At 42.6% G+C, this 21285-nt stretch overlaps 1 protein-coding gene across 3 annotated transcripts in view; it reads left to right on the top strand.

Annotated features, from left to right (window-relative positions):
• Window positions 1–19254, top strand: part of akt3a (v-akt murine thymoma viral oncogene homolog 3a) — a 135929-nt gene extending 116675 nt beyond the window's left edge. For 2 of the 3 annotated variants that reach the window (XM_046357310.1, XM_046357309.1), the window contains exons 7-14: window positions 40–105; window positions 637–705; window positions 3263–3385; window positions 4115–4243; window positions 8000–8214; window positions 8535–8622; window positions 10531–10633; window positions 12905–19254. In XM_046357310.1, coding sequence (XP_046213266.1) covers window positions 40–105; window positions 637–705; window positions 3263–3385; window positions 4115–4243; window positions 8000–8214; window positions 8535–8622; window positions 10531–10633; window positions 12905–12990 — 879 coding nt within the window. In that variant the 3' untranslated portion in view covers window positions 12991–19254. The remainder of the gene's footprint in view (window positions 1–39; window positions 106–636; window positions 706–3262; window positions 3386–4114; window positions 4244–7999; window positions 8215–8534; window positions 8623–10530; window positions 10634–12904) is intronic. The other variant, XM_046357311.1, reaches the window with a different exon arrangement.
• Window positions 19255–21285: the final 2031 nt, after the last annotated feature.

Here is a 21285-nt window from a genome sequence, read left to right on the forward strand (position 1 = left end):
TCAGAAGCACTGTTCTATTCTCTACCTTATGTCCCACAGGATGAAGTGGCACACACACTCACAGAGAGCAGAGTATTAAAAAATACCAGGCACCCTTTCCTAACTGTGAGTACGCATCCCTACACACACACTCACACAAAGGCATGCATGCACGCACGCTCACATGTACCCATGCATACATACAATAGACAAAAGCAGTTAGCAGCACATTGAGCCTATATGTACCTGAACCCCCAGAGACTCATTATAATGCAGTGGATAAACTGTTAGAAATGAACAGCCCGAGTCTAGCTTTACATCTGTCGACAAGACACCACTGAGAGGTCATTTCAGTGATACTCCAGATGCTGTTGTTCGCTGCAAAACACACACAAGCAAAAACACACACACACACATGCAGCAAAACAATTAAGGTTCATATGACATGATAACGTTCCACCTTGTTTCACTTCTCTCACATCTGCAATCAAGGCTTAAGAGAGTCAAAAAGCAACTGTTATTTTGTGTAATGTGTCCTCCCTGGATAGAAAACGTACTTCTCTCTGAAAAACAACAAGAATATACATATGTGCTAGGTGTGAAAACCATCCTCAGGTTGTGGAGCTGATGGTTGTGTTTCTGTTCCTCCTGTTTCAGTCTTTGAAGTATTCCTTCCAGACTAAAGACCGCCTGTGCTTTGTAATGGAATATGTGAATGGAGGAGAGGTAAGCCCTGACTAGTATCTGTGTCTCTCTCTGTCTGTCTGTGGCTCTCTCTCTGTCTCTCTGTAGCTCTCTCTCTGTCTGTCTGTGGCTCTCTCTCTCTCTCTGTCTCTCTCTGTCTGTCTGTGGCTCTCTCTCTCTGTCTGTCTGTGGCTCTCTCTCTATGTCTGTCTGTGGCTCTCTCTGTCTGTCTGTGGCTCTCTGTCTGTCTGTGGCTCTCTCTCTCTGTCTGTTTGTGGCTCTCTCTCTCTGTCTGTCTGTGGCTCTCTCTCTCTGTCTGTCTGTGGCTCTCTCTCTCTGTCTCTCTCTGTCTGTCTGTGGCTCTCTCTGTCTGTCTGTGGCTCTCTCTCTCTGTCTGTCTGTGGCTCTCTCTGTCTGTCTGTGGCTCTCTCTCTGTCTGTCTGTGGCTCTCTCTCTCTGTCTGTCTGTGGCTCTCTCTCTCTGTCTGTCTGTGGCTCTCTCTGTCTGTCTGTGGCTCTCTCTCTCTGTCTGTCTGTGGCTCTCTCTCTGTCTGTCTGTGGCTCTCTCTCTCTGTCTGTCTGTGGTTCTCTCTGTCTGTCTGTGGCTCTGTCTCTCTCTCGCTCTGTCTCTCTCTGTCTGTCTGTGGCTCTGTCTCTCTCTCTGTCTGTCTGTGGCTCTCTCTCTCTCTGTCTGTCTGTGGCTCTCTCTCTCTGTCTCTCTCTCGCTCTGTCTCTCTCTCGCTCTGTCTCTCTCTCTCTCGAAAGTTACCCATACACTCACACACAGAGGAGTACAGCACAAGGTCAGTCCTGTGTAGGTCCTGTCTGTGGAATGTAAGATTCATGTTGTACTTTTGAGTTTGCAGGATCATTCTATACTGAAATAATTCTGATTGACCAATGAGCATTGTATGAATGTATCATGGTCTAATACATTCCTTCTGTCGCTTCCACAGTATTTCTCTCTGGTAAAGTTGGATATTTTCTGCTTCCAGAAAACTGGTCTCCACCTGTCACCATTCCAAACCTTTTCCCAAATGATGTCCATTTGAACACACCTATGGGTGATATTACTGAAATGACATTCTGAAATGATTTTTGATTCGCTAAAATTTCGATTTACGGCATTTTTAATCGGGATGCTTTGCAATCTTGCGTTCATTCCCTCAGTCTAAACATCACCTGCTCCCTCCATCAGTCCAGCCAGCTCCAACCCAGAACCCCCTCACCTTAGTGGGCCGATCTGCCTGCCTGCCTCCCTCCCTCATCTTTACAAACCTGCCTGCCGCATTCACAGCTGCCAGTGCTCTGATGAAGGACCACCTGTCCTCACCCATAGCCCCCCCTCTACCCCACACCTCCCCTCTCCTCCCCACCTGTCCTCACCCATAGCCCCCCTCTACCCCACACCTCCCCTCTCCTCCCCACCTGTCCTCACCCATAGCCCCCTCTACCCCCACCTCCCCTCTCCTCCCCACCTGTCCTCACCCATAGCCCCCCTCTACCCCACACCTCCCTCTCCTCCCCACCTGTCCTCACCCATAGCCCCCCTCTACCCCACACCTCCCCTCTCCTCCCCACCTGTCCTCACCCATAGCCCCCCTCTACCCCACACCTCCCCTCTCCTCCCCACCTGTCCTCACCCATAGCCCCCCTCTACCCCACACCTCCCCTCTCCTCCCCACCTGTCCTCACCCATAGCCCCCCTCTACCCCACACCTCCCCTCTCCTCCCCACCTGTCCTCACCCATAGCCCCCCTCTACCCCACACCTCCCCTCTCCTCCCCACATGTCCTCACCCATAGCCCCCCTCAACCCCACACCTCCCCTCTCCTCCCCACCTGTCCTCACCCATAGCCCCCCTCTACCCCACACCTCCCCTCTCCTCCCCACCTGTCCTCACCCATAGCCCCCCTCTACCCCACACCTCCCCTCTCCTCCCCACCTGTCCTCACCCATAGCCCCCCTCTACCCCACACCTCCCCTCTCCTCCCCACCTGTCCTCACCCATAGCCCCCCTCTACCCCACACCTCCCCTCTCCTCCCCACCTGTCAGGCTGGTCAGGCTGATCAGGCAGGCCGTTAGCACCGCCCCAGCGGCCATATGCAAACCTCCCTCAACAATTAATGGAAGATGTGCCGCCCCGTGTCCTCCTGGGTAATTTGTACAAGAGGAGCTCGGGCAGGGAGACAGGAGGGGGAGAGGGATGGCAGAGAAATTACAGAGAGCCTTGACATCTGACAGAGAGAGAGAGAGAGAATGGAGGAGAGGGTATTCCCATACTCACTCTTTCAAAAATGAAAAGATGATTGCAGAAAAGGGCGCCGGCCTCTTTAATGGGATGTTAGCCCATGAGCGGCGCCGATTTCCTTTAACAAGATTGGTGTATTGATTAAAAGGCTGATTTAACAGGCCGCACCGGCTACCCGGTGGAGAGATGGGGATGATGCGCCAGCTGCTGTCTAAGTTCGCCGGGCGTCCTCCAAGGGCCCCACCATCCATCATCTCAATATGGCGATGGGAGGCAGTTTATGTTGTGTTAATTTCCTCCAATAAATCAGTAATTATTGCAATCCTGTCCCTGCTGTTTATCCTGCAGCTGTTTTTCCATTTGTCGAGAGAGAGGGTGTTCTCTGAGGACCGCACGCGCTTCTACGGTGCCGAAATAGTCTCCGCTCTGGACTACCTGCACTCCGCCAAGATTGTGTACCGGGATCTCAAGGTAAACAAAAAAAGCGGGAAAGTAATCAGATATTTGGGAAGTTGTTGTTTCCCTCACCTAATGTGGCCCATTATCCTGTGCGAGTGGCACGGGATGTGGGGAATGTATTAAAAGCTCCAGAGTTTTCAGTTTTGGGAGAGAGGGGCTTTTTGAAAAACATCAAAATTCTCTCGGGTGTGTGAAAGATGACACAGCGTTTCGCTTACAGCCTTGGCCCAAGCCTGCCTGAAAGGAGCCAAGAAACATGAAAAAATAAGCGTTTGCCATTAAAATTAAAAGGTTGAACGGCTTGACTAGCTTGAGGTTTCTTTCCCTTCATCTGCTAGGAACTGTGAACAAGAAGGAGACTCGTTTACTTTCCTCCTTGTTATTAATGTGACTCTGGTCAGACCATTCAACTTCCCTCACAATGTAAAGTGAAGTGTCTCCACAACACATTTTACTGGCTGAGACATGAGTAGAGGCAGACAGTACATTTACTGTACTTGAAATGATCAAATAAACTTGGGGGACATAGATAGGAATCACAGACTGCCTTCTCTTGTGCAGCTCAGCAGTACAGTATGTGTTGTCAGAGTTGTTGAGTTTGCTGTACATCCCTGGGCTTTTATAAGCCTGTTTTTTCTAACTGTGTAGCACTGCAGCGCTTGTCTGTCCTTGTGGCATTGTTCTGCCCACACACTGGCTCGGCCTTCAGTGCTTTCAAAGTTGTTTCCTGTTCCCCTGCAGCTGGAGAACCTAATGCTCGACAAAGACGGACACGTCAAAATCACAGACTTCGGGCTCTGCAAGGAAGGAATCACAGATGCTGCTACAATGAAGACTTTCTGTGGAACGCCGGAGTACCTAGCTCCAGAGGTACAGTACTGTCCCTTCTAAACACACATTCCCTGTCTGGTATATTCACCCCTTCAAACCCCTGACATACAGTACAAAACTCACCCGAGCTTTAGAACTCAATTGTATTAGGTCTACATCCTTATTATAGTTGTGTACCCCAGTTCACTTTGATTTAGAACTAAACATCATAAACCCACTACAAAACCAGTCTATTGAGATACTGTAGCCTATTTATGGCCAAGACTTTAAGATTAATCTGCCAAATAATGCTTGCAGCTATGGCAGCAGGTTTACATCATCCTCATGGCAGAGTCCCATAGCTAATGACGCCATTGGGACTCACACTGCCTCTCACAGTGAGCATAATGTAAACCCCCTCACATGCTCTATAGGAGACACTGTCCCTGGCGCCAGGCTGACAAACAAGTGGATGTGTGAAGTTGTAAGATTGAAATTGAGGAATCTAGTTATATCAAACACCGTTCTGCTGTGATTTCTCATTGGCCAATTTGTTTGATCTTTCTTTATTTAAAGCTAGAATGTTTAGTTGTTACATCCATTTTTGGACTTATAAATGAATGATGTATGCTCTTTGATTCTTGAACAATATAACGTATAAATGGCTCATGAACTTAGTTGAATTGTCAAACCCCATCAGAACCCAAAATATAAACTGGTTTTACTCCAATGTTTGTAAACAATGTAAATGTAAACAAACACTGTATATCCTCATAAGCTCAAGGAGGGTACTTGCATCCATAGCTCTGTATATGAATTTTAGAATGGTTGCATCTTCCCTGACTCATCTCTCAGCTTTCCACCAAAACGGAGGTGGGGTACTGCAGATTCTAGCTTTAAGTAGTCACTTTAATGTTCAATAATGAACTGCTATATTTTGGTCATTAACAACAGTAAAGTAGATGTACAATATTTTACAACTCAATAACAAGTATTTGGTGTCCTTTCTGAATGACAAAAAAAAACATTTAAAAACTTGCCACATTGCAAACCATTTTTTTCCCTTTAACCAATGCTTAAACATAACCAACGTTATGGTGTCAGGTTTTTACTACAATGCATATTTATGAAGTGCAGAGGAGTGAGGACTGTGGGTCGGGTGGGGGAAGAAAGGCATGGGATAGAGGGGGGCATAGATCCCACTTAAAAAAGTATGGAGGACAATTTGGCGCTGGATTTTGTTTTGCTAAGGCCCTCCGCTGTGCCAGGAGATGATTTGAGTGTTGGTTATTTTTCACAAGAGTATGTGATTGCACAAAAAAGTACATGCTAAATAGAGGCAGATGGTGGCAGATGGGGGAGGTTGGAAGAAGGTGGCTGGGAAACCTGGAAATCTATACCGCCGCACTGGTGTAAAAATAACACAACACACTCAGCGCCAAGTTCCAGAGATGCAAAGTAGCTGGGATTTAAAAGAGGGAAGTTAAAATATTCCAATGCTTTGGGGTTATAAAAATTACATTTAGATATTTATTTATGTGTAAAATGTATTTGATTTGCCTTGTTTAAAAAGGGCAAATGAGAATACCAAAAATATTTTTTCTTAATACATTTTGTACAAATACTCTCCTAGTTTTGGTTACTTTAGACTTATTGAAATAACTCAGTGACATCTTTCTCATTTTCATATGCATGTATTTTTTACAAAGTAAAAAAATGTGCAGGTTAAATACTTTTGGGAAGGTATAACCAAATGATTTGGTAACTCAGTAATAACATTAAATTGTTTATATTGTAGTGTTTCAATGCACATTTATGCACCATGTGTATATGTACATTTAGACTATTATGTTTCTTTATGTGTGTGTGTACACACACTAGGGCAGGCTGGGCGGGCGGAGCTGTGTGTTTGTTCCCTGTGCCCCGCTGGGTAACTGGGCTGGTGGAGCCAAAGGCTCTCTCTCTCTGTCCCTGCCCAGCCAAGCCTGCCAAGGGCCCCAGTCAGTCCTGGGAGCAGCAGCCCCGCCACATGGCTGTCCGAACGGGGCCTGTTCCTCCCCTCCAGGCTTGCCTCTCTGCCTGTGGCTCTGGAACAGGGGGGACCCCAACTGGCTCTGTGTGTATTAATCGCATCCCTGCCTGCACCCGAGCTGCTCCTGTTACAGTCCCAGGACAAACTCCCAGTCCCAGCTCTCCCTGCACACACACAGTCCCAGCTCTCCCTGCACACACACAGTCCCAGCTCTCCCTGCACACACACATGCATATGTACAGACACACCAACACACACACACACCTCTGGCCCTAGGTGATGAAATGGCATTAAACATGTAACTCTTTTTTTCTCCTAACTTTTGGTTTGATGAGGGGGGAAGGATATTCCATCTGCTGTGCGTGGTAGCATTCCTCCTCAGGTTTTTACTTGGTAATCCAGTGTTATCCCTCCAGCATTATGTTCAAACCCATGAATAGTTCATCTTTGACTGTACCACTGTTTCTCTCAGTGATGCCGATTTCCATCCAGCCGGTTGCCCGTCTTGATAAGCTCAATACGTGTTATTACCAGCAGTTTGCTTCCAGTGTTATTTAGTTTGATAATTCTCAGCTTTTTGGGATTACATGTAGTGTACAAACACAGTAACTTGTTTCAGTCATTTAAAGTTCAGTCTAACTGAATTCTTAGTGATTAGGGCCTGTATTGATAAAGCATCTTGAGTAGGAGTGCTGATCTAGGATCAGGTCCTCCTTGTCTTCTTCAATATAATCTAAATGGCAAAACGTATCCTTGATCAGCACTCCTACTCTGAGATGCTTTACGAATACGGGCCCAGAAATTCAGAATGTTGTTTTGTAGGTTTTCATGATGTCTTGGTTTATATTTTCTGGTTAGGACTACTCTTTAAGACAGGAAGATCATTGTGTTGACACGTCCAGGTTCTACTTCCCATTAAGATTAGAGACAAGACATTATTATTCTAGAGATTCAGAGCATATGCTTAACTGGCCTCTCTCCAGCGCCACTTGTCGTTAGGTAGTCATATTAATTAGGCCTTTCCTCAGCGACGGTCTGAAATGGAGCCTGTACTCCCTCCATCTCTCATCTCTCTTCCTCCCTCGAACGGCAGCACACCTGAGACGATGTAAGAGAAGGGGAAGGAGAAGAGCAGGTTGATTGTGTATTAGGACAGCAGCCCAGATAGAAGGCTTTGATTCAGCCGTGGCTCCTCTGGCTCCATGCTTCCCGTAGCCAGGTATCCACCTCTCTTTCTCTGGTGGGGCTGCCCTTGAACCAGCGGGTCACATCATGATGGCGAGGCCCTCTATGTCCATCCAGGAGCGTTTCCTGTCTGCCCGTGCCAGGTAGGGCCTCCAGCGCCAGCCACTTGGCCAACAGGGGCATCTGTGACACGCAGCAGCAGCAGAGTGACAGCCATCGCAGTCTATGTAGTGATGCCACTGCATGATGCTGTTGGGTTCTCATGTTACAGGAACACCGTACCGTGGAATAGGGCTTTGTGTTAGTCATAGTAAACCAGCTGGACCTGGAAACAGAAACTCGCAAGGGTCAAATGTCCACCAGGTCGTTTGTTAACCAACTTTGCGTCAAAAGTCGGTTGTATGTAAAACGCTTGGCGAAATAACAAAGTTGATGTGCTTAGTGTGTGTGTTGTTGGCAGGGGTGATTGGACCAGTTTGCAGCAGTTTGTTCCTCTGAACTGCAATGTTGAATAGAGGAGTTAGTGCCTGTCTCATAGGGATACCATACAGTTCATATTAATAATATGTTCTTATTCCATGATCTGTGTGTCTGTCCAGGTGCTGGAGGACAATGACTACGGCCGGGCGGTGGACTGGTGGGGCCTGGGCGTGGTCATGTATGAGATGATGTGCGGTCGGCTGCCCTTCTACAACCAGGACCACGAGAAGCTGTTTGAGCTCATCCTCATGGAGGACATCAAATTCCCCCGCACGCTGTCGTCAGATGCCAAGTCACTGCTGTCAGGACTACTCATAAAGGACCCCAACAAAAGGTATAGGCCAGCTATACTGTACACACCCTGGACAGCCATACACACCCTGGACAGCCATACACACCCTGGACAGCCAGGCTCCAAGCAGCACTGCTCACCATCCAATAATGCCCCATTGGAAGTGACTATACACTAGTGCTATTTAAACTAACTATCAGTTTGAGGTCAATTCAATTTTACACTCAGTTAACCGCAACCCCGCTAACTTTAAAAAGCTTCAAGTCAATAATATCTATTCATCAAATTCAAAGTACTGTAACACTAATGTCTTGGTGGCAGACAAACCTTTGAATAATTTGTGACGTTCTTACTTTTCACAGACTTGGAGGAGGTCCAGATGATGCTAAAGAAATCATGGGACATAGTTTCTTTACTGGAATCGAGTGGCAAGATGTTTATGATAAGAAGGTAATGCCTGTAATACCAGTTATATAATACAGTGGGGCAAAAAAGTATTTAGTCAGCCACAAATTGTGCAAGTTCTCCCACTTAAAAAGATGAGAGGCCTGTAATTTTCATCATAGGTACACTTCAACTGTGACAGACAAAATCAGGAGGAAAAAAATACAGAAAATCACATTGTAGGATTTTAATGAATTTATTTGCAAATTATGGTGGAAAATAAGTATTTGGTCAATAACAAAAGTTTCTCAATACTTTGTTATATACCCTTTGTTGGCAATGACAGAGGTCAAATGTTTTCTGTAAGTCTTCACAAGGTTTTCACACACTGTTGCTGGTATTTTGGCCCATTCCTCCATGCAGATCTCCTCCAGAGCAGTGATGTTTTGGGGCTGTTGCTGGGCAACATGGACTTTCAACTCCCTTCAAAGATTTTCTATGGGGTTGAGATCTGGAGACTGGCTAGGCTACTCCAGGACCTTGAAATGCTTCTTACGAAGCCACTCCTTCGTTGCTCCTTCACTCCTTCGAAGCCACGTTTCATCTTCAATGCCCTTGCTGATGGAAGGAGGTTTTCACTCAAAATCTTACGATACATGGCCCCATTCATTCTTTCCTTTACATGGATCAGTCGTCCTGGTCCCTTTGCAGAAAAACAGCCCCAAAGCATGATGTTTCCACCCCCATGCTTCACAGTAGGTATGGTGTTCTTTGGATGCAACTCAGCATTCTTTGTCCTCCAAACACGACGAGTTGAGTTTTTACCAAAAAGTTATATTTTGGTTTCATCTGACCATATGACATTCCCCCAATCTTCTTCTGGATCATTCAAATGCTCTCTAGCAAACTTCAGACGGGCCTGGACATGTACTGGCTTAAGCAGGGGGACATGTCTGGCACTGCAGGATTTGAGTCCCTGGCGGCGTAGTGTGTCACTGATGGTACGCTTTGTTACTTCGGTCCCAGCTCTCTGCAGGTCATTCACTAGGTCCCCCCATGTGGTTCTGGGATTTTTGCTCACCGTTGTGATCATTCTGACCCCACGGGGTGAGATCTTGCGTGGAGCCCCAGATCGAGGGAGATTATCAGTAGTCTTGTATGTCTTCCATTTCCTAATAATTGTTCCCACAGTTGATTTCTTCAAACCAAGCTACTTACCTATTGCAGATTCAGCCTTCCCAGCCTGGTGCAGGTCTACAATTTTGTTTCTGGTGTCCTTTGACAGCTCTTTGGTCTTGGCCATAGTGGAGTTTGGAGTGTGACTGTTTGAGGTTGTGGACAGGTGTCTTTTATACTGATAACAAGTTCAAACAGGTGCTATTAATACAGGTAACGAGTGGAGGACAGAGGAGCCTCTTAAAGAAGAAGTTACAGGTCTGTGAGAGCCAGACATCTTGCTTGTTTGTAGGTGACCAAATACTTATTTTCCACCATAATTTGCAAATAAATTCATTAAAAAATCCTACAATGTGATTTTCTGGATGTTTTTTTTCTCATTTTGTCTGTCATAGTTGAAGTGTACCTATGATGAAAATTACAGGACTCTCGTCTTTTTAAGTGGGAGAACTTGCACAATTGGTGGCTGACTAAATAATTTTTTGCCCCACTGTATGTACACATTCATATTGTAGAATCATGTTGAGTCCTACAGGACTCCTACTCTTTCCTCCCCTCACCAGTATGCATTCCTGATCATAGTTTGCTAACTCACTGTCTAGATAGAGGAAAGTTATCCTTGTTCTGTCAGTGCTTTACCATCACAGACACAGTGCACACCTAATATGATGCAACCCTGGTAGCAGAGGGAGGTGAAATGCATTGTGGGAGGTGTAAACTCGTTGCCTCCAGTCCTGCCTGTGTGCTGCAACACCTCTGTGACACAAGTGCTGTGTGTTTCCCTCCCCTCCTACCTAGCTGATACCGCCCTTCAAACCTCAGGTGTCGTCAGAGACAGATACCAGGTATTTTGACGAAGAATTCACGGCACAGACAATTACAATAACTCCCCCTGAAAAATGTGAGTGAAACTTATTCTTTTTTTGCTAATGTTTAAAAGGTGAGACACTGTCACTTGACACTTTACTCAGGCTATGTTAGATGTGCAAGTGGTATAACAGTGTCGTTCCATATGTTAGACGATCGTGTCTTATTTTGGGTCTAGATTGTATCAGGGCCACGCTAGCCGACAGCCGCATAGCAGTTGTTTTGCAGTGTTGGAGGTGGAACTGCTGCGTTAGGGCTGTCAAATTCACAAACGGCTCCTGGAATTCGACCTAAAATTAAACTTCAATCAGTATAGATGAAGGGGAGGAGACATGTCAAATAAGGATTTTTGGCCTTGAAACAATTGAGACAGATTGTGTGCCAATCAGAGGGTGAATGGACAAGACAAAACATTTATTGTGCATTCGGAAAGTATTTAGATCCCTCGTCTTTTTCCACATTTTGTTACATTACAGCCTTATGCTAAAATTGATTAAATAAAATCAATCTACACACAATACCCCATAATGACCAATCAAAAACTGTTTTTTAGAAATGTTTGCACATGTTAACATACAGTTGAAGTCGGATGTTTGCAGACACGTAGGTTGGAGTCATTAAAACAAAGTTTTTCAACCACTCCACAAATTTCTTGTTAACAAACTATAGTTTTGGCAACTCTGTTAGGACATCTACTTTGTAAATGACAAGTCATTTTTCCAACTATTGTTTACAGACAGATTATTTCACTTATTCACTGTATCACAATTCCAGTGGGTCAGAAGTTTACATACACTAAGTTGACTGTGCCTTTAAACAGCTTGGAAAATACCAGAAAATTATGTCATGGCTTTAGAAGCTTCTGATAGGCTAATTGATATAATTCGAGGTGTACCTGTGGATGTATTTCAAGGCCTACCTTAAAACTCAGTGCCTCTTTGCTTGACATAATGGAAAAATCTAAAGAAATCAGTTAAGTCCTCAGAAGAAAATGGTAGGCCTCCTCCACAAGTCTGGTTCATCCTTGGGGGCAATTTCCAAACGCCTGAAGGTTTTTTATTTTATTTTTTATTTCACCATGTAGGCTAGTTGAGAACAAGTTCTCATTTACAACTGCGACCTGGCCAAGATAAAGCAAAGCAGTGCGACACAAACAACAACAGAGAGTTACACATGGAATAAACAAACATACAGTCAATAATACAATAGAGAAAGTCTATATACAGTTTCTGCAAATGAGGTAGAATAAATGAGGGAAGGCAATAAATAGACCATAGTGGCAAAATAATTACAATATAGCAATTAAAAACGAGTAATAGATGTGCAAGTAGAGATACTGGGGAGCAAAATAAATCAAATAAATAACAGTATGGGGATAAGGTAGTTGGATGGGCTATTTACAGATGGCCTATGTGCAGTGATCTGTGAGCTGCTCTGACAGCTGGTGCTTAAAGTTAGAGAGGGAGATATGACTCTCCAGCTTCAGTGATTTTTGCAGGTACTTTGTAGGTACCACATTCATCTGTATAAACAATAGTACACAAGTATAAACACCATGGGACCACAGACCGGTCATACCGCTCAGGAAGAAGACGCGTTCTGTCTCCTGGAGATGAATGTACTTTGGTACAAAAGGTGCCAATCCCAGAACAACAACAAAGGACCTTGTGAAGATGCTGGAGGAAACAGGTACAAAAGTATCTATATCCACAGTAAAACTAGTCCTATATCGACATAACCTGAAAGGCTGTTCAGCAAGGAAGAAGCCACTGCGGCAACTCAATATTAGTAAGGGTGTTCCTAATGTTTGGTATACTCAGTGAAGGTTGTAATCTCATTGATCAACGGCTCAGCCAAATATTACCCAATAATCCACATTGAAATGACACGTTGTGCCCAGTGGGTCGTTTACAAATTCGAACACTGAAATATGATGTAATCTACACCTCATTTGGCTGATATAAATCCTCATTATTTTGTTTAATGATTTTCAATTTGAGCATCATTATTTCTATATAGCCTACACCTTCTCATTATGAACTTTAACTCGAGTGGGACGGGTGTGGCTTCGTGACAATGATCACAAGAGCAGCTGCTCACCGATTTGACAGCTCCAGCGCAGTTACACCTCCGACAGTGCCAAAACATCAGCGACGAGGGTGTCGGCTATTGCCAGTTAACACTTGATCTAAATGACTATAGGTCTTAAACATGCTCACTAGAGCATCAGAGGCTTAAATATAATCATTGTAAAAAGGTTGAATTGCATGATTGAAGTGAGTAATGTACTGTTTGTCCCTCCCAGTTGATGAAGACGGGATGGATTGCATGGACAACGAGCGGAGACCACACTTCCCCCAGTTCTCCTACTCGGCCAGTGGGAGAGAATGACCGCTGTATCCAGACTGTACTGCACCACCATCAGTACCAATGGAAGGTTACAGTATAAAACCAACCTAGCCTGAGCTAACCCCTCCTCTCTCCATTTGGGTCATTCCATAGTGAGCATGGAGATCCATCACTGTATGTTTTATGTGTCTGTTTTTTCATGGGGATTTTGCATGTGTGGTTAGACAGAAGTTCAGCCCTGTTGGTAGTTCCCAACAGTTAAAGGTGCATTTCTTATGGAATGCTCCTTTTAAAGCCTTGAAACTGACTCAAGAGGGCAAACGGGTTTGCTGTGTTATGTGGCGTGTCATTAGATCCCTTGGTCATTGACTTCTGCGATCCAGTTCTATCTACTGTAGGAGACTGACATTCCTGGTAGGGAGAGCTGCTGTCTTTAGCATTCTCATTTCACATAGGACAGTATACTATAACTCGAGATTCACAGGAGATTCTCCATTTGTTTGCTGTGTCATAATCTGCAACGGTCCTCATTCTTCTCTTGATGATGTTTGGTTAGCTAACATCTGTGTTGTGTGTATAGAATTAGAGTTATAGGATTAGAGATTTTTGCTTTCAGAAGTCAAAAACTGCCAGAAAACGGTTCACTCAGGCTACACAGAGATCAATCTGTCTTCACCTCAGTATACAGGTCACCGGTACTGCTATCTTTACTCTGCAGGTGAAGCTACAAGCGCTAACTATACAAACCACCACCACTTCTCATGGACACTATGACTGTAGTCTCACATATTATACTGTTACGTCATTTTGTCCCTTATTTAAGGTGTGCAACAGTAAAACTCTAGTCTCGTCTGCTATTTGTTGATAAGCTGTGATTTTTACTTTCTCCTCTCGCCTGTGAAATCAGTCATTCGAATAGTGTGAACGCTTTGGGATGTTGCTCTGCCAATGTTATGTATGAATGGGAGTAAATGTTTGTGTACTGTGTAGAGATTTTAAGGAGCCTAAAGGCACAGCATTGTTGGCTGTAACCTCCTGTGAATCCGAGCTGTGCGTTAGCTGTCAGGAACAGCAAGGTTCACCTCAACCTGTCTAACAGTGAGGATGAGAGGAAGAGCATTCTAGGTATGTGTGTCAGGGTTATCTGGATGAAGGTAGATGCTTCCCACAATTGAAATTATGAAAAGCTTTATTTCAGACATATCATCATAGAAAATAAAAGCATTCAAAAACTAAAATGTATAAATGTAAATGAGAAATGCAAGATGGTGGCTGTTTACTGTCTAATGGGGTTTGGGGGTGGGGCTAAACCTGTAAGAAGGGTGAAGGAATTTGAATTATCTGACCGGGGTGGGGGACATAGTGTATAACTATGATTCAATGGGGACAAGAGGGAGGTATTGGCATTGTTTGATTTGGACCACAGCAATGGCTTCCTGTTTTATTTATTTGTTCTTTTGTATAACGGTTCTTGTTATAGGATTAATGTCCAGTCTTTTGTTCTGGATGAAAAAGGCACCTCGAATAATGGCTTAAGAATGTAGAAGCAAAGCCTTCATGTTTTTGTTTTTGCTAAAAAAATAATATTTTTTTGGTTTGTTTGTTTCTTTGTTCTCTTACCAAAATATGATGACAATGAAAAAGACAGAGCAGACAGCATATTAAAGAGTTTTATCAGTACCAGGGTATTATTATTATTAAATATTTTCCATAAGACTTTTACATTTCACTGGCATCTAACCTGGAATGTCGAAGTGATATTAAAACCTTTAAGTTCTCTTCTCCACATACAGTATATAAGGGCTGCATAAGCTTCAACTCCCTTTCCAAATGGTATGACTCTACTGTTGTCTTCTAAGCATCTGATCATTCCTGTAATACATGTAAATACATGAGAATGACACAGAACAAGCTTCCTCAGTCTAATTCACTACATTTTAGTTGCTTAATAACACACTGCATGTTTAGGCCTTTTTCTTTAGCGCTGCTTTTTAGAACAAGAAAAATATGACATTAGAATGAATAACTTAAGCATTTACAAAGGGAATATATTCATTGGCTCTACGGTTTTAAAGTCTTGTAAGAATAGGCGTAGATGGAGAAGTAATGAGTATTATAGACTCAGTGACCAATGTTCCCAGGGTATACACACTGTATAATTCACTTTATCTTGTGGCTGACTACTTTGGGATCTTGTAATAGCCTTCAATGCTACATAGAATGTAGTTAACATTATGGTGTTGTATTACCGTTTTACCATAGCTAATAGTCAATGACCAATCATTTTTTGGGGTCATCATTTTATTGAAGTGTACCACAGTCAGCATAGGAATCTTCAAGTGATAGTCAAGTCAACCACCTACTCTATGCTGACTGGCATCATTTGATTTATTCTAAAAGTGTCCAACATTCAGTAACTTTAGCTCTGTGGATGAAAAGCCATAGTATTCAATGGTACGTAACACACCATTCTGTATATCTATATATGTTTTTGCTAGTTTCCTTCAATTCTACACATTCTGCCATGTCTTATGTGTGTTCATGTCATATGAGTGACTCAAACATTACAACATAATCAATGGGCTAAAAAAACATTAGTTGATCTGGACATTTCTGACAAGTTATAAATAAGTCTCTAAGGTCTAACAATGACAAGAGGAAAACTACTGATGTACGACTCAATTTTTAATTGCACCTTGTGCATTCTACTAAGTTCCTAGGGGAACCACTAAGGCACACATCCTATCCACTAGTCATAAGTTATCCTTGCTTAGCATCAATGTGACCTACGATTATCCATTGAAAGGACAATCAGAGTTTACACATTCCTGATTTACAGGTTACATTCAAGTTCCATTTCAGATGTTTGTGATACAATTTAGGTTCAGTATATTCCACCAGTGGTTTGCAAAGCAAGGAGGACGTAGCCTATCATGCTAATGTCAGAGCAGAAGACAAACCATTTTTGTAGCAAGAGATATCCTGTCTGTGAAGGTATGAAAAGAGTTAGTGAATGTAGTGATGTGGACCAAAAAGACCAAAGCAGATGTAGTGACATTTCTCAGATTATTACACATTCCCAAAGGATGAATGATTGGTCTTATATTCATTGTAGTTGATGGGGTCCAATAAGAGGGAAAAGAGGAAGTTGAGCAAGAGAGAAGTAGATTTTGTATGAGTACAATATACTTGTACATTACTAGTTCAGAAAGTGACTGTGGTATGGCTTTGATAAGAGGACGAGTAGTCGTTTGGTAGAACTAATTTTGAGGTGGCTCGATATAGTGAGTTTATTGAAAAGGTATGATGGCCAAAACTTCAAAAAGTGTGCCATGATTGGTCCATATTTAAGCCACTAGAGAAAGTATATATTTTTTGCATGGAACAAGTGTGGTTTTTAGATTATATTGCAAAATGAGCAATGGTGAATCTTGTTCAGTTGTGATACAAGTAGGAAGTTAACTCTTCTCATAAGAGAAGACTGAAATATGAGAAAGACATTTGTCTTAGCAGTTAATTGTTCATGATTGAATGTCAGCCTGTTGTTTTATTAATATGGCCAATGTATCGTAGAAGAATGTGGAGAGAAACTGAACAACTGTGCTGTGATCACTAACCCCCCCTAGGATTTCGTTGTGTGATTGTCTGTTATGGTTGAGTTTTCCTCTTTGTCTTCCAAGATGCATTCCTTTTTTGTTTTTGCTGGTATGTGTTTTGACTAAAAAAGAAACATTTCACCATGTATGATTAATAGAGGCTTTTATTGCTTAATGTGATTTTGAATCATTTTTATTTAAACATTTTTTTTTTTAATCAATGGACAACTTGAATTTGTTTTGTTTATTTTATTTTTGAATTGAATATGGTTGAGTATAATGTTTTGGGGTATTTAGCAGTCATGTTATGGTCTTTAGTACTGCAGCTGATTATGGATGTCGGGGAAGGAAGGGAGAGTTACTGTCTTTCGCCTTTTCGGCATTACTATTCTTTTTTTCTGTGAAATTCTGTTTTCTCCACCATTTGTCAAAGTCACACAAAGAAATACAATCTTGCATTATTATGTCAAATGCTTGATTATGTCCCTGGGGGAGAAGATCTGCGTTAAAGCTTGATTTGAAATGTAAAGGGAATGTTCCCGCATTGTGGAAACGACATTCATGTTAAATGCTGCAGATGTTGGCCCAATCGGAAATTGTCTTTACATTTTAACGCAGATCTTCAACGATACAGATTGAATCCAACCCTTAGCCCCCCTTAACGGAAACTCCAAACTGAGAAATCGTGATCAGTGGTGAAAATATTGTTAGTCGTCGCATCCCGCGGTATGTTGACAGACGCTACGATACCATCCTATGTTATGTGCATCTAATAACGAGAGATTAGTGGTACTGCTTCAGACACAGAAGACGTCACATTTCGCTTGTCTGAACTGTGACTATTGCTGGCTTCACGTGCTTGTGGGAAATAGGAAACTGGGATGTCCAACATGACTGTGTTCAAGAGAAGAGCTTTTGAAGTTGGAACAATTCTTCAACCAATAAGCTTGCCTACATTGCTAATAATAAAGTTCGCTAGCTTGCTTTATTTTGACAATATGGTCAGACTTGCTACATTATTCACATTGATAAGGTTATTGTAAAAAAACGTATGTTGTCATCTTTTGGTTGAAAAGGTCAGTGGTAAGACATGGCAACTCGGAACAACCTTTTCTCTGAGTTTCCCACTTGTAATTCCGACTTGGAGGGTCATTCAAGTGAATTTTCCCACTGGGAATTAGGAGCTTCTGATTGCACGTGAACGCGGCAATACTTCAATTTCATCCATATGAATATGCACTTATAAAAACAGTCTTATTCCTTTTTTACAAGGACATATTTGAGAACAGGGAATTTCAAGGGGGAAGCTAATGTCCTTATTGACGTTGCAGTGCACTCTACCAAGGGCAATTGGCAGTACGGGCCAAAACGAAAATACGCTTGTTTTTATTACATAAAAACTGCTTTCATGTAAATTGCTCCTTTCATGATTTCCGAGAACTGAAAATTGACCTTACATTTTTTTTTTTTTTTTTTTTACTTTTAAAGAAAAATAAGAGGATTACTTGAAAGCACAGTCCCCTCATGCAGTCCATGCTTAAATGAGTTTATTGTTAAAATATTGTCATAATGAAGTGTGATAATAACAAGGCCAGGAGAGGCTGCTGGGAGACAACTTCAGCAGCGTGACACTGACGAGGTCTTACCTTTCTACTGGACATGTCTTACCTGTTATTCTAAGAGAGCTCAGTTCCACGGGAAGGTTGGACCTTGGCAGTTGCACTCAGTCTCAACGATTCAATTTAGAACTCGCAGATTAAAAAGAAATATAATAATAATGTAGCTATATGTGAGGAGGATACATAGAACATCCACCTAGGAATCCCAGATGTTTGTTTCTGCGGGTCATTAACATAGTGATGTTCAGTTCCACTGGGTGAAGCATTCTAGTGCCGTTGGCCATCTCCAGGGTCAAAGGTCTGGGGTGAGCTGTGTGATCACCTCGAATCCGACCAACGACAATGTGGGTTCTATCCTTACTAACTGCAGGGTCTATATATAAATCTATTTTACACCTCAGTGTACACACTTTGCTGCTACTGTTTGTAATGTCTACAACAGATTTTCTTGTCATCGTGCTCCTGGTAGTGTTATGAACGAGCATGAATTGTAAAGTATTTATTGAATAACAAATCGCTGTCAGATGAAAACCTCATCTCCAAAACTAAAAACTGCCATATTTTCCCATTAACGAACATACAATTATGAACTTTCAGAAGCTATTTTAAATACATTTTATTGGTCCTAGAGTCAATGTTCAGAGTACATTGAGTGGACTTACTGCTTTCAATACATGTAAAAAAAAGAAAAATAAAATTTAAAAGGCAAAAAGTGGAGTTAAGAGGTTTTCATTCAACAGCGACGTAATAATAACTTGTAATTAATTTGATGTCCATGTAGCTTTGACATTGACATTTTCTTGTCATTAGATCCACATTAAGAGATAGTCGTGTGGTTAAGGATTTGACGCAGAAGGGATGAAGCATCAGTAAAGAGAACAGTTGTAGTACTCCCTGTCATTAAAGAATACAAAACCTTTTCTTTCCCCTTGTGAATAGGACCCATAAGGATGTGAAAATTATCTGATCTGCAAGAAAGTGTTTTTGTACACTGTACGTCCTTAGTATTTTTACACGTAAATGTATATGATAGGGATACACATTATTTTCCTTCTTACAGACCGCTTAAATAAAGCACCTTGTCAATCTGCTATCTTTGTCACTTACTTCTGACTACTCGTCATACTGTATTTCTCAATGAGAAAAAAAGATAGTTATCACACTCAACTCAGATTGAGCAATATTTTCAACACTGCAAAATATTTATTGGAATTTTAACTGAAGTTTATCAAATATTGAAATGACATTCTACAACATGCAGCTTTTACCATGTAAAAACCTCATCTCTATATAAAAACATTAAATATTACTATTTAGGAACAATACAAAAACGGTCAAATCTGTAATTCCAAATGCAAATTTTGTCTATAGAAATAGAAAACCCTCATATGAATCTAAACACACACACTCAGCAGGGCTGTGGAGCTGTGCTGCTGCTGTTTCTGCATGGCTGAGGCAGTGTGTTTGACCATGAGTATCCATGACATGAGGCATTCTCCACTGTGGTGCTCTCAGTCAGAGATGCTCCCCACACTGAGTCCTGAGATCACCCAGACCTGCTCTCTGCCATCAGCACCATCATTAACCCTACCTCTACTGCTGCCCATTACACACATACAGGGCATTCAGAGTGTTCAGACCCCTTGACGTTTTCCACATTTTGTTTTGTTACAGCCTTATTCTAAAATGGATTAAATTAACATGTTCCTCGTCAATCTACACACATTATGACAAGGTGAAAACATGTTTTTATAAATGTTTACACATTTAAAATAAAACTGATACCATATTTACATAAGTATTCAGACCCTTTGCTATGAGACTCAAAGTTGAGCTCAGGTGAATCCTGTTTCCATTGATCATCCTTGATGTTTCTACAACTTGATTGGAGTTCACCTGTGGTAAATTCAATTTAGTGTACATGATTTGAAAAGGCACACACCTGTCTATATAAAGTTCCCACAGTTGACAGAGCAAAAACTAAGCCGTGAGGTCGAAGGAATTGTTCGTAGAGCTCCGAGACAGGATTGTGTCGAGGCACAGATCTGGGCAATGGTACCAAAAAATGTCTGCAGCATTGAAGGTCCCCAAGAACACAGTGGCCTCCATCATTCTTAAATGGAAGAAGTTTGGAACCACCAAGCTCTTCCTAGAGCTGGCCGCTCTGCCAAACTGAGCAATCGGGGGAGAAGGGCCTTGGTCAGGGAGGTGACAAAGAACCCGATGGTCACTCTGACAGGGCTCCAGAGTTCCTCTGTGGACATGAGAAAACCTTCCAGAAGGACAATCATTTCTGCAGCACTCCACCAATCAGGCCTTTATGGTAGAGTGGCCAGGTGGAAGCCACTCCTCAGTAAAAGGCACATGAGAGCCCACTTGGAGTTTGCCAAAAGGCACCTAAAGGACTCACATACCATGAGAAACAGATTCTCTGGTCTGATGAAACCAAGATTGAACTCTTTGGCCTGAATGCCAAGTGTCATGTCTGGAGGAAACCTGACACCATCCCTAAGGTGAAGCATGGTGGTGGCAGCATCATGCTGTGGGGATATTTTCAGGGACTGGGAGACCAGTCAGGATCGAGTGAAAGATGAACGGAGCAACATACAGCGAGATCCTTGATTAAAACCTACTCCAGTGCACTCCAGTGCACTCAGCCCCAGTATGAGGTCCTAAGGTTCACCGTCCAACAGGACAACAAACCTAACCACACAGCCAAGACAACGCAGGAATAACTTTGGGACAAGTCTCAATGTCCTTGAGTGGCCCAGCGACGCTCCCCATCCAACCTGACAGAGCTTGAGAGGATGTGCAGAGAAGAATGGGAGAAACTCCCCAAATGGGCCAAGCTTGTAGCGTCATACCCAAGAAGGCTGTAATCGCTGCCAAAGGTACTTCAACAAAGCGCTGACTAAAGGGCCTGAATACTTAAGAAAATGTGATATATAAACTCAGCAAAAAAAGAAACATCCCTTTTTCAGAACCCTGTCTTTCAAAGATAATTTGTAAAAATCCAAATAACTTCACAGATCGTCATTGTAAAGGGTTTAAACACTGTTTCCCATGCTTGTTCAATAAACAATTAACGACCGTTCCACAGGTGCATGTTCATTAAGACAAGG

This window comes from Oncorhynchus gorbuscha, linkage group LG07 (genome assembly GCF_021184085.1).
Source record: "Oncorhynchus gorbuscha isolate QuinsamMale2020 ecotype Even-year linkage group LG07, OgorEven_v1.0, whole genome shotgun sequence".
NCBI classification, from domain to species: Eukaryota; Metazoa; Chordata; class Actinopteri; order Salmoniformes; family Salmonidae; genus Oncorhynchus; species Oncorhynchus gorbuscha.